At 43.6% G+C, this 12,508-nt stretch overlaps 1 protein-coding gene across 2 annotated transcripts in view; it reads right to left on the reverse strand.

The window, feature by feature from the left end:
- LOC103622981 (D-beta-hydroxybutyrate dehydrogenase, mitochondrial) overlaps nt 1-12,508 on the reverse strand; it is a 44,222-nt gene that overhangs the window by 1,627 nt on the left and 30,087 nt on the right. The window contains exons 4-5 of one of the 2 annotated variants that reach the window (XM_017745257.1): nt 4,966-5,118; nt 2,086-2,216 (exon numbers count right to left, since the gene is read on the reverse strand). In XM_017745257.1, the coding sequence (XP_017600746.1) occupies nt 2,086-2,216; nt 4,966-5,118 (284 nt within the window). The remainder of the gene's footprint in view (nt 1-2,085; nt 2,217-4,965; nt 5,119-12,508) is intronic. The other variant, XM_017745258.1, reaches the window with a different exon arrangement.

Consider the following 12,508-nt stretch of genomic DNA (forward strand, 5'->3'; position numbering starts at 1 on the left):
AAAAGTAAAGTAGGTCTTGTCAGTGAAGAACAGTGGGACCAAAGGTCCTGCTCTGCCTCTCACTTAAGCCATTAGCAAATTTCTGTAGATTTGTGCACATAGATTTAAGTGGAAAGCACACAAGTCCTTCGCTGCTCCACGTTTTCTTTGTGTGTTGCTGCTGTTCTGCTCCCTTCCGAGTCTTCCAGGGAATTTTGGAGCAGGCTGAGCACTCACAGCACATGTGCTGTTCATCAGTTAGCAGCAGCCTTGTTCAAACTATTTGTAGATATGCAACATTAAAAGCTCCATGGCATTTAACTGACCTCATTTCTAGAGACTGCCACACAAGGTGAGGAAAACCCGTGCTGAGCTGTGTCAGAGACTTGGGGATCTGACAGGCGTTCTCTGGGAAGTCTGTGGTGCTATGAAACCCTGATGTCTCCACTCTGCCACCCAGCAGAGGCTCCCACCTGTGTCAGTGCCTGCCTGTTGGCCTGCATGATGATGGATTCGCTGCTCTCAGGAGGACTGGGGTGTAGGTCTTGTGCTTGGGGAGAAGGAAGGGATGCAGACAAACTCCAGCAGAGGGATGGTGTGCACAGCTGGGACAGCTTGTGCTGCCTCAGGTAGGTTTGTCACACAGCAACCTCGGGAACCCTCCTTCCTGCTGCTATTTAGAAACATGTTTGGTGTCAGCCACACTAATGCCAATAGTAAACGTCCCACATTTATTGTTAACAAAGGGGTTTTGAAAGCTTCCTTTTTTGGAGTTGGCTTGGAGAGAAGGAGAGATGGTTTGGTTTTTTTTCCCTTCTCACATTTTCTGTAGCCTTTCTACTCTAAGACAAACATTTTGTTTTCTGTAGAATGTCAGCTTGCCTGGCCAGAGTTCAGTGGGACAGAGCCATAGCTCCATCTGTTCCTTGCCACCTCTGTGCAGCTTTCTTCTGAAAGGAGAGAGAGGACAACAGAGCAATGGAAGGGAGCACAGGAAAAAGGGACTGTGTATTTTGTAGGCTCTCACAAAGTCAGTTCTCAGGCACATGCCAGCCAGCATCTTGCATACAATGAGAGACAGAAAAATACCTCTCAAAGATACTCCAGAAATGTTTGTCAACCTGGCTCACTCAGTTGTGTGCTGGGACTATTGCAGAGTTGCAGCAGTAAAAATACCAAACCAACCAGAGTAGCTAACCTGTTAAACTAAGCCCTTCCATGCATTTGAGATTATCCTCAGCTAATCAGCTGAAATTCTCATTGTGCTGTGTGGTATTAGGATGTGTAAATTCACTTGCATTTTATAGCCCGTCATATTTATCCGACAGGGGTCTTTAACAGATGCATAGCTGTAATATTTTCCAACACAAAGCTTATGAACAATGCTGTAAATAAACAGTGCCCCGATGCAAACGTACCAGGGAAGACTTTTAGTATTTGAGAAGAATGTTTCAGCAGTAGAGTGACTCCAAGGAAAATGCCTAGTGAAGCTACTTAGTGATCTAAGCTTCAGGTTTGACTATTAGAGTTGCTTAGACAGGGCACTAAGAGCACTCTTAGAGCCTCTTAGGTTAAGAGAATAAAAACATAACTACTCTGCACAAGTTACGCCTCTTGCAGCGTAGCTGCTCTCACAAAAAGCAAGGAGCTTTTAAGCACTGGTGGTGTAAGAGGAGAGAAAGAACCCCTCAGGCAGGTGACAAGCCTCCTTCTGGCTGCACAGCCCTCGGCGTCTGGGCTCTTTGCAGCCACCCCAGGGAACGTTTGGGTTCCTCACTGCTGTTGGGAGCTCTGTGTGGAGCATGGCATTGCTCAGGCAGGCCTGTGTCAGGAAGCTGCTCCACTGCAGAGGACGTGGAGAAAGGGTGGAAGTTTCAGTGCTGACACACAGACCTGTTACCCACCAGCTTCTCGGAACTGCAAACGTCACCCAGGACTGCTGTTCCCAGTGTTTTCCAGCTGACTGATTAGCCACAGAGAAACCACCTCTTTCCAAAGGGAAGCTGCACCCATGGATGCAATTCTGATCTTTTATCTTTGTCACTTTGTTTCACATAACTCATTACATCACTTACCTGGTTTCCAGGTTCTTGCTACATCACTTACCTGGACACCAAACTTCTTCATTTCCAGTCTTAAAGCATCACAAAATTTTTCAATAGCTGCCTTGGTCATAGAATAAATGCCATTTCCCAGAGTAAAATAGGCAATGATGCTGGACATGAAAACAATACGTCCTGGAAAGAAAACAGTGCAAATAACATAACTTCATTCCCAGTCTTTAACATGGAATTGATTCATCTCAATCTTCTGAGCTGCTAATAATGTGGTGTTTAGCAGGAGGCTGTTCTACTGCACACTGTGCCAAAACTGGGCAGTGTCAGTGTGCAGTCCCAGCACAGAAGGGCACTCAGCTCTGTTAAGTGGAAAACTTCACACAAAAATCTTCCACCTAGTGACAGATGCTGGACTAGACAAAGTGTAACACATTCCCAGTGTCCTGCTTATTCCTTCTGAGCCTGAGATAGGATGAAAAAGATGGAAACAAAGCAGTGCCCTAAAGACTGAAAAATAGTAGCAAGAGACTGTGCTAGTAAGAGGAGAAGGACCACAGAGGAAAGGGGAGATGATTTTCCCTGAGGTGGATATATGTTACTAATACCATTTTTTTCTGTGCTAATGATGTCTCTGCACTGAGACCTGGCTTTATAACTGTGCATGTAAAGTCCAAGCCAGACTCTACAGTGATAAACTTCACCAAGGAAATGTGACTCTACAAAATGTGTGCATGTTTACACTACCTTAGAATGCTTTCCCTGATCTGTGCTGCTTGTTCCTCCTTTCTAACTCCTGCTGAGCGCAGGCATACCTTAAATAGCAAAGATTCCTCATTTGAGGCACAGGGCTGTGGTGCATTTTCATTGTTTCCTTGTAAACTTCTGTCACATAGTCCTACCATGGGGTAAGGAATGTGTGAGTGTGGATATACAAATACCAGAGGTGAGGGAGAAGATGGCCTTGTCCCTCACAACACAGAGAACACAGCTGCACTCCTGTTGCTGCCACAGGTGCAGATAATATCTGGGCCCCAGATCTCACCAAATGGAATAGGGTTGGGGGATATCAAAAGGTATCATGGGAATGCAGTGAAATCTGTCATTCTGAATTAGGTTCCCTGCCTTCCTACACAGCGTCCCAAATAAATCTTGTATACAGTAAGAGAAAAATAACTACCACCTTGCTGATCAAGATGCTCTATCAGCTGGCCTGGCCAGCTGGAAAAGATATGGGGAAATGTTGCTCCTCTCAGGGTAGGATGTTTAACTTCTAGGCTGGAGGGCATTACCTCCCTTTACAAGTATTAATAATTGTATTAATAATTTTGAAGTGTTTCTTGGAATATGTGCACATCCATGGCAGTATGCCATGGGTAGGGTGACCTCTGCCTCCTTTGCCCAGTAGCTGAGCGGTGTGGGGCACACACCCAGGATGTGGGACACCTCACTTAGCTTCTCTCTGTGTCTAAGGGAATTGAAACCCAGCTTCCCCAAGAGAATGCTCTAATGCCTGTAATTCAAGCTTTTCATTTGGAGAGGTCACTTGCTGCCCCCAAACACATAAGCTTTAGCTATCCTGATAGCTTTAGCTATCTCCCTGTTCCTGCAAGGAGACAGGAAATCTAGGATTCTTCCTAGAAGTGCCTTGGCCTCCTCTCCTACATAGATGGTACTTGAAAATGGAGCGCAGGAGTTAGTCAAGGAAACATTGACAGCCCTGAGTGAGACACGAAATGTTCCTTTGAGCTAAGGTGTGTGTGCAGCCATCCAGACCCAAACCTTCGAAAGGTCCATGCATGTGCTTAATATCACATGCACAATTAGTCCCTTTTGCTTCAAAGTAACCCTGTGCAATTCGTGGAGTCAGAGAAATGCCTCTGGTGGATCAGCATCACAGAGTTTCAGCAGTAAGTAGGGCATCACAGGGAGAAGAGATGTCTCCCTGTGTAAAGGCCACATAACACACTCACTGGATGCATACAATAGCACATTCTTCTGCAAAAACACATCCACCTTGCAGTATTTAAAGGTTTCTTTTTTCTTGTGTCAGAATATCATCAACCAAAGGTAGCCAAGCAGAAAGAAGCAGAACAGCCAAAAAAAGGGGACACTTTTATCTTACCAAGGGTTTGTGTAGCAGTGACACCTGGGCCTTCCAGATGAAACCTACCCCTTCCTGTGGCTTGATGCTGCACACAGAGCACAAATCCTCATCCTAAAGAGCCTACAGCCAGAACAAACAAGGAAAAGGGTATCTTCTTCCCCAAATACAGATGGAGACAGGTAGGGAACAAACTGCAAAGCACCCAAGACATGCTGCCATGCTGCAGAGAGCTATTAAACCATTCCTTCTCAGAAGGAAGGATAAAGCCCAGGCACAGGGAGGTCCATGCAAATGCGTTTATCCCTTTGGATACCCATGCACCACTACATACTTGAAGTTTTCTGCCCAAGGTCACAGAGGCTCCATAGAGCTGGAACTGGATAGCTGGATGTCTCTAATGTTCACCTCTGTAGGGTCATTCTTTCTCTCCTAATTGCCAGACAGTAGAATTGTAGAGCCTATATAATAAAATTAGGCCATTTACTGGATCTTTGTGTTTTCTGATTGTCATTGCTTTAAAAGGCTTGCCTGTGCTTAATAATCTACTGCAAACATTTTTCCTTTTTTTTGAATCAAACACTGGGAGAAATCCTTATTTATAAATACTTTTTTCTATGTACTGCAAAGACAGAATCTTTAAGGATATTTCTTCTCCTTATGACTTCACCCTCTTCAGGATCAAGTTGCTCTTTCAGGCCACACAGAAGGAGGCTGTCATTTCAGTTCAATGAGAGACAATTAAAGCCTCTTTTATAGATGCTACATTACCCTGATTATAGTAAGCTAATTATTCTACAACTCTAAATAACAGTGGATTAGCATTACCCTTGTATTTCCTTAGAAGGGGAAGAAATGCCAGGGTTGTCCTGATGCTCCCAAGGAGATTCACATCTGCAAATTTTTCATATGTCTCCATAGGCAGCCACCCTGTCTCACCAAATGTTGATATTCCTGCATTGTTGACAAGCCCCCAGAAACCTATGGAAGAGAAATGACTCAGCAAGCATCTTTAACTGCAAAACAACCACTGTCAGATAACAAAGCAACACCATGATTCGGGCCCTGGAAGAAACTGTATAGTTGTGTTACATTTCTGTCTTTTCTACTTAAAAGTGCAGGCATGTTTTGTTTAATTAAGGAATGCCATTGTGGCCATAATCTGGACTAAATGGAATCCTAGAATGGTTTGGGTTGGAAAAGCCCTTAAAGACCATCCAGTTCTATCCCGGCCCCGCCCCCCCCTTGGGGAGGACACCTTTCCTATAAGTCTCAGTGCTATTTAATAATCGCTCACTCTATACTTGTCATAAGTTATTTATGAATAACATGATCTGGGAGACTACATCTTACTGCCAGTGTGGTGCACCATGATATTTTAATTACTTTAATCCCACTGTGTGCTATGACCAGCTTTGTGAAAATTATATTAAGCAGTCTAAAGGCTAAGGGGTACTATTTTCAAGGTGCCTGACTAATTTAAGAGCCTAAGTCTTGCATCCTTTTCCAAGATTTGAGCTCTGATTCATTCTGAAATCAGCCAGAATCAGATACATGGGTGCAACATTGGGTAAAGCAATCAAGCTAGGTAAGTGGCTACAGTATTTTATAAATTTTATACTTTTGAACAACTTTATTCCCCATGTAATGACAGATTTTGGTGCTAAAGAGCCTACCCCCTGACACACAGCAAGATTTCAGGGTTTACAAGCAGAAATGTATTGGCAGCAAAGCTTGTTCTGTCAGAGCTCTGTGACAGGAAGCTGAAGCCCTTTAGCCCAAAGCCACAGCAGGTCTCATGTGAGCCCTGTGCAGTGCTAACAGCCTCAGCTGTGGGAATGCTATGTTGGAGTGAGGAGCGCTCGCAGGCTGGAGCTGACACGCCGCCTAAATGCTGATTAAGCCGTGCTGACTTGTTCCTGCCTGCACAGCATGTAACTGTGGCTGTACAGCAAAGCAGGGAGTGACACAGTGCTTTTGAAAACATTCCTGTTTCTGTCCTCCACTCCTGACTGACAGCATTTCTAGGGGGACCAGCAGCGTAACTAAGGAGTACCAGGGCAGCCTGACTGGCACTGAAACAGCTGAATTTGCAGCTTAGTTCTGCCAGCCTTGACAATTTTGCTTGTGCATTTCTTTTAAAGAATCCTTGTAGGTGTCCAAGGCAAATTTTGCCACGCCTTCTACAGGACCTCCAAGCCTGGGTTTCTGGGCAGAGCAGGTTTCAGTGCCACTCTTCGTCCCTCTGGACACAAGAGTTTGGGGCAGGGGTGATGCTGATCCAGCTGTAGCCTCCTGTACCTGTGGCAGCAGAGTTATTCTCAGGGGACATTTGACCACCCAAGTGAAGGCACAGCGGAAACCTTTGGGCTGAACCCTTTTCTCTGATCTTCTCTGACAAAACTACTGCAATAATTTCATGGTATCTTGGTCCTTCCAGAGCCCTGCCCAGAACTGCCAATATTAGATTTCATTCAAAACAATAGTTAAAGATGAAACAGAATATTTTTGGGATTAGTTTGTAAAGCAGGCCTCTGTGAGCTTTTCTAACATATATACACTACTTGTATTACCTAATGAAATTGGTCTTTCAACAGAGAAAGAAACTGATTTCTTTTAATGAACATCTCATTTGCAGGGCAAACCACTCAAAATCAGGAATTTACCACCCAGAACTTGGATAACTCTATCCTCCAAAGAGAATCAATCACTATTCAGCAGCCTGTCACATAGCAATCCTTGACACTGGACCTCTCTTACAACTTTGGTTGCAAACAGACTGCTGCCCTAGTAATGCAGCAGTTTCCTCTGGACTCACTTCTTTTCCATGGCCCCAAATGTCAGCAGACAGAGGAGAGGAAATAGACTTAAAAATTGGCCATTGAATTGGGCATCCTAGACTTCCTTCTTCGCCCTGCCACTGCCCTATTATTTTGTGTCTTTCCATCATTCTCTGGCTTTATTTCTCCATCTTAAAATGGAACCCAGCCCCATGGGACTTACCTCCCCATAAAATGCTTCCAGATCAATGGCTTAGAGAGCCTCTGTAGAAGCTAATTATCAGTATTTTTGTACTTGCATGTGATGTGATCTGCAGGTGGGCTGAGTGGCTGCACACCCCGTGTGTTTCTGCTCAAGGCTGGAGGTTTCTGTACTCTGTTAATTTTACATAGCCTAGCTAACACAACCCAAACTAAAGGCTGGCATCACTGCAAAAGCTGTTTCCTGATCTTTTCAGCTTCACCTTTTCTCATTAAAAAAAAGTAATTTTGCTTCTGCCACTGCACCCTGTGCAGCACAGCAAGAACACTTGCTCCACACACCCCTGATTCCATCAGGCCTTCAGAAATACAGCCATTAATCTTTAGACAATTGATTTTCTTCCTCTTTCTCTAAACTGTGAAACACAAAATTTAGCCATTTGCCTCATGTGCTTCAAAGCCTCCAGGTGGCTGCTGGTGAGGCCAGCCTGTGTGTATCAACAGAGCTCACAGAATAATGGCTCCTTCCTTCTGTGCAGTGCCCAAATCAAAAGCCAAGAGGAGAATAATTGGCCTGAGTCAAACTGAAACAGACTTTTTAAAGAGAAGATTAAGTTAAACATAAAAACACTTTGCACCCGGTCAGCTCAAAACACTTTATTTGCCCTCAAGCAAAACATACTGTTTCTTAGAACATTTTGGCATTCTCAAATGGGAAATGTTCTGATATTTTCCAGAATGTTTCCTGACACTTTGTTTAGTTGAATCAATTCACAAAATTCTACCCCAATAACAAACAGTTCATTATTCCCTTATGCTACTTTCTCAGAATATTTCCTGCCTTCTGAGAAACAACTTGCCCAGCTCTGTATTCAGGGTACTTGAATCTGCTTTGGTCTTTCTTTCCTGAAATATCTGTGGTAAAAAAAAATGCCATCAATGTGCAGATAAAACATATTATAATTTTGCTTAGATAAATGCAGCTCAGGTAAACTAAGAAATACAGATGGAAATCCTGAAGGACAAGGCACAAGAATTGAACAGCTGAAGGAGAGTGATGCTGCATTTCCTCAGTGTCCATGCAGAGACACATTTGGAAAAAGCAGCTGATGTTTGGTGTGTCAGACTGTCAAAACAGAACTCAGTCCAAACACAGTTTATAAAGAGAGGTGTTAGACTATGCTACAGCAGGCAGGGAAAAAATAAACTGGAAAGCAGGACTGGATGTCACAGAGATTTTCACTGATCTGTGTTGGGAAAATGGATCCTGACGACAAAGATTAAAAGATACAGCCATGAATCTAAGAATCACTTTAGGAAACCTAACTTAAGATTAGTGAGGCTTTCTGGAGAACTGTAGCTCTCACATAAGCTCCCCAGTAATTTCTGCTTCACAATATTTTGACCAAAAGGCACGTATCCAAAGTCCTTATTTAGGCCCAAAAGATACCTGATATTTTTTCCAGAAACTCTTAAAATTCCTCTTCCTATTGAGGTCAATCCAATTGAGGTCAATCCAGCTGAAGGTTTGCAAAACCTTTTGAAAGTCGGGTTGTTTCTGTGTTGGTGCCAACACTCAGGTAATATCTGAATTCTGCCACACTCTCTAAATTCCAACACATATTCTTGGGATCACTGATCTTTGGAGTTTCTCCTCTAAGCTTAAGCCCATGTGAAAATGACAGGCTCTTTCCTGACAGATTCCAGACCAATACTAAAGGAAACTAGCCAAAGGAAGAAAAGTGTGATTTACCTTATTCCTTTGGCTAGTTCCTTTGTATTTCCTTTGGATGAAGAGAGGGAACAACCCCATCTGTCTGTGGCAATGCAAGGTGGTAGCTGGCCAGATGAGACTCCTGAGTTATATTTACATCCATTTATGAGTCACCATCCTTTGCTTGGAATATTACGCTGAAATTGTCTTCACTGTAAGGATAATCTGTTTCCATAAGGAGTCTGGACTAAAATATTGTACCATGGGTGAATTCCATGAATAGAAAATCATAATTAAGTGTAAAAGAGTACTTAATAACATTTGAGTAGGAAGTGGGACTAAAACTAATATCCCTCCATTCCAGCTAGCTAATGTCACCCACTCACAACAGGCCAGAAAAGGAAGAGAAGTTCTGGTTTGAAACAGAAGAAAATCAGAAAAATTCTGAGGTTTGCTGTGGAGCCTAACAGAATTGCAAATCACTGCAATGCTCTGAAGTCCTGTTCTACTTCCTATTGGCTTTGGATTTCTACTCTTGCATAACAGAGAGAGAGAAGATAATGCAGAGCTTGGGCTACTTATGGTTACAGCATAAATTGAAGGTGTAGGGAGAACTGTATTTTATTCCTGATATTCTCATTTTATTCTCATATTTTACACATTTTTGTGTAAATTTTATACTGAATAGTCTACTTAAAGTAGAAAGTTTCTTTTGGTCTTTTGTAAGTCTACTTATCCTGGGCCCAGGAAAAAGGCAGATTAAGGTAACTTAAAAGACAGCATATCTGCTAGAAAGCCCTACTAGTCTGAGATGCACAGTGCATGGAAAGGATGATACTGTAATCATAAAGAATATTTAATCTTTACCAGGATTTACTCTGAACTATTTAAACACAGGCATGCAAAAACCAACCATCATTTAACTGCTTTCTCTTCATTTTGGTCCAGCTTCTGAGGTTTCATTTGGAATCCATGGCCTGTGCACACTTACCATTAGACCTGGGATTATTGAAGTGATTATTTTTGGAATGATACAGGAATGTTTTGGTGATCAGAATTTAGAAGTCCAGCACACCAATATGATGTATTTAAAATCTTTCATACCTGTGTGAAACTGATGATAGTTAAAATGGCAAAAAAGGAGGAAACAATCCCTAAGCAAGAACCTAGTGATTCTCAGGGATAGGTTCCTCTTCCCAGTTTCTATGGGGAATTGCTGAACAGAATTCTCCTGTTCCGAGGGAGGGAGAGGGAGAGACAGAGAGAGAACTGTCCCACAGTATTTACAAGCCAACAGTGACATAGAGAACACTGCCAGCAGCTGCTTACAAGATGGATGTTTTCACAGCATTTAAGCAAGGTAATGCGTGATCTGCTGTTACCTTTCAGCACAATCCACTGGATTCCTACACCAGCTTGAATTGTTTGTGCAAAAACCAAAAGCAGACTTTTTATCTGTCCAACGCTTATTTACAACAGTCTACTGAACTCACCACCCACTCTTTGCTGTCCTCATTACAAATGTCTGAGCACTATTTGATTACCACTTTGGTCAGTCCTCTGCTTTAGGCCCTGGATGTTGCTGTCCATGATCCACCAGGGAAAATTTCCTAAGGTTTCATGCCTGAGGGTTCTTTAACTGGTGGGACATTGATGCACATGTTCCACTGCCTACCCTTTGGGTAGCAGGTAACATGTTCTGTGTAGTCACATACTTTTCTTATCTTTTAGGTACTTTCAGAACATAAAAGCAATTACAAATGGCTCAGAATTCTCTTTCCAAATGAAAAAGAATTTAATTAAAAACAATCTTTGGCCCTAATATGAAAAAATTACAATTCCTATCTTTAACAAATAAATTGGTTAATATGAGAGCTAACCTCCTGTTTAATCATAAAATTGGAAGTGTTTTTATAAAGGTAAAATACCAAAGAAAACAACATACTCTTTTCAGAGGTGCCAAGAATGAGCACTCCCACCGAAGTCTTTTGCTTATAGCCTACATAAGTAGAGTACTGTCACAGTTTCTTTACAACTGAGATAAAAATATTTGTGCCCCTCTATTTTAGAAATTACAAAGAAGACTTGTAGTTTTAGTCCATTAACATCAGACACTAAAATAACTCCTTTGCTCCTTCTTATTTAATAAAAGGATGAATACTTGATAAATGCGAGTTTCCCCAAATGGCCTGTGTGCTACCTGGATCTATAAAACTACTTTTTCTTTTCTGCCCTTGCAGAATGCCCTCAAAATTCTGCAGCAGCAGAGCTGTCCAGCCATGGAAAAAGGTTTCATAAGATATGTGCTCTGTGTGTGCGTGCCCAGCCCCATGTCCCAGGTGTGAGGGCCTGAGTGACAGCCCAGAACACCACTGTGCACTCGTTGTGTGCCTGCTGCATTTCACCCCAGCCGTGCTAAGTGTCTTCCCTGCCCCCTCCAGCAAGCCCTGGTGTCTGTATGGGCCTTGAATTGATCTGAAGGCACATCTGCAATCTGTGAGCAGCAAGGACAACCCACAACTTTAGTGCTGACTCTGGACTCCAGGGGCTACACAGCAGCATGAGCATGACCACTGCAGGACAGCATAAGCTGTCAGAATTACAGGATAAACCATGTGAAACCCAGTGTTTCCAGTGACCCGGTCCCCAAGGAGCCTTTAAGAGCTTCTGGGAGTCATTTGTGTTTGTTTGTAGGTTGAGGAAAAGCCTGAGAGGGAAAGGCTCTGCCTCTTAATAAGATAAGGTCAAGAGCAACCATAAATACACATACTTAGTGAGCAGTGTCTAGGCTTTTTCTTCCTTCACTTCTCATTCCACCCCCTTCCCAATGAGCTAATGAGCTAAGCAGGCAGAGGCCTTGCATTTCATTTTTGCTCTGTGTGCCTCATTCTTCACTTTTATTCCCTGTGTGTGCAGGAAGTGTTTGTCTGTGATTTGGAGGGAATCTCACTTCTGAGCCTGAGAAAATGTGCTCTGCACCAAGTATCCCCGAATTACAGTGGCTAATTCTCACCCTGCAGTCCCAGTGGGAAAGGAGGTAACTGTGGCCCCATCACCTGCACCGTGTCACACGTGCTGAAGGGATAACTCAGGATTTAGGTTGTCTGCAATTATTCTGAAGCTAAGTCTCTCCATTCCCCTGGGTGCACGGTCCCTGTAGGGTGCATAATTGACAGGTTTCCCTTTCAGTAACCTCTCCAGGGACTAGCTTGACAAACCTCAGGTGGTTCCAAGAAGCAGCTGCTTTGGTATGGCACGGCAGCTGCTCTGGCTGCATTTCTTGTACCTATTTCCTCTGTCACAAGTCATGCCCAGAAATGCATCACATCCCCGTCCTTCCAATGCCCGCACAGTTGTTCTGCGCTTTCTCTGCCGTTTCCTCCTATTGGGTACCTGCAGAGGGGCTCCAGGGAAGCCCCACTCGGGGAGTTCTTCTCCCGGTGGAAAGATGAAGCTCCCCCGTGGCGCACTGAGCAGCTCACCCGCTTTCCACTGTCGGCACCTTCGGACGGGCCCCAGTCCGTGTACGTACGAAGGGATTTTTAATAAAATACTGTTGATCATTACCAATAGCGGTAACTTCAATTAGCGCCCTCAGTGACGGTGCTCCCTATCCTCACGCTGTGACAGCCCAGCTGACCCTCTGAGGCAGATCCCTGCCAGCAGTTCCGGGCGA

The sequence above is a fragment of the Corvus brachyrhynchos genome, unplaced genomic scaffold, assembly GCF_000691975.1.
Source record: "Corvus brachyrhynchos isolate BGI_N302 unplaced genomic scaffold, ASM69197v1 scaffold69, whole genome shotgun sequence".
Lineage (NCBI taxonomy): Eukaryota > Metazoa > Chordata > Aves > Passeriformes > Corvidae > Corvus > Corvus brachyrhynchos.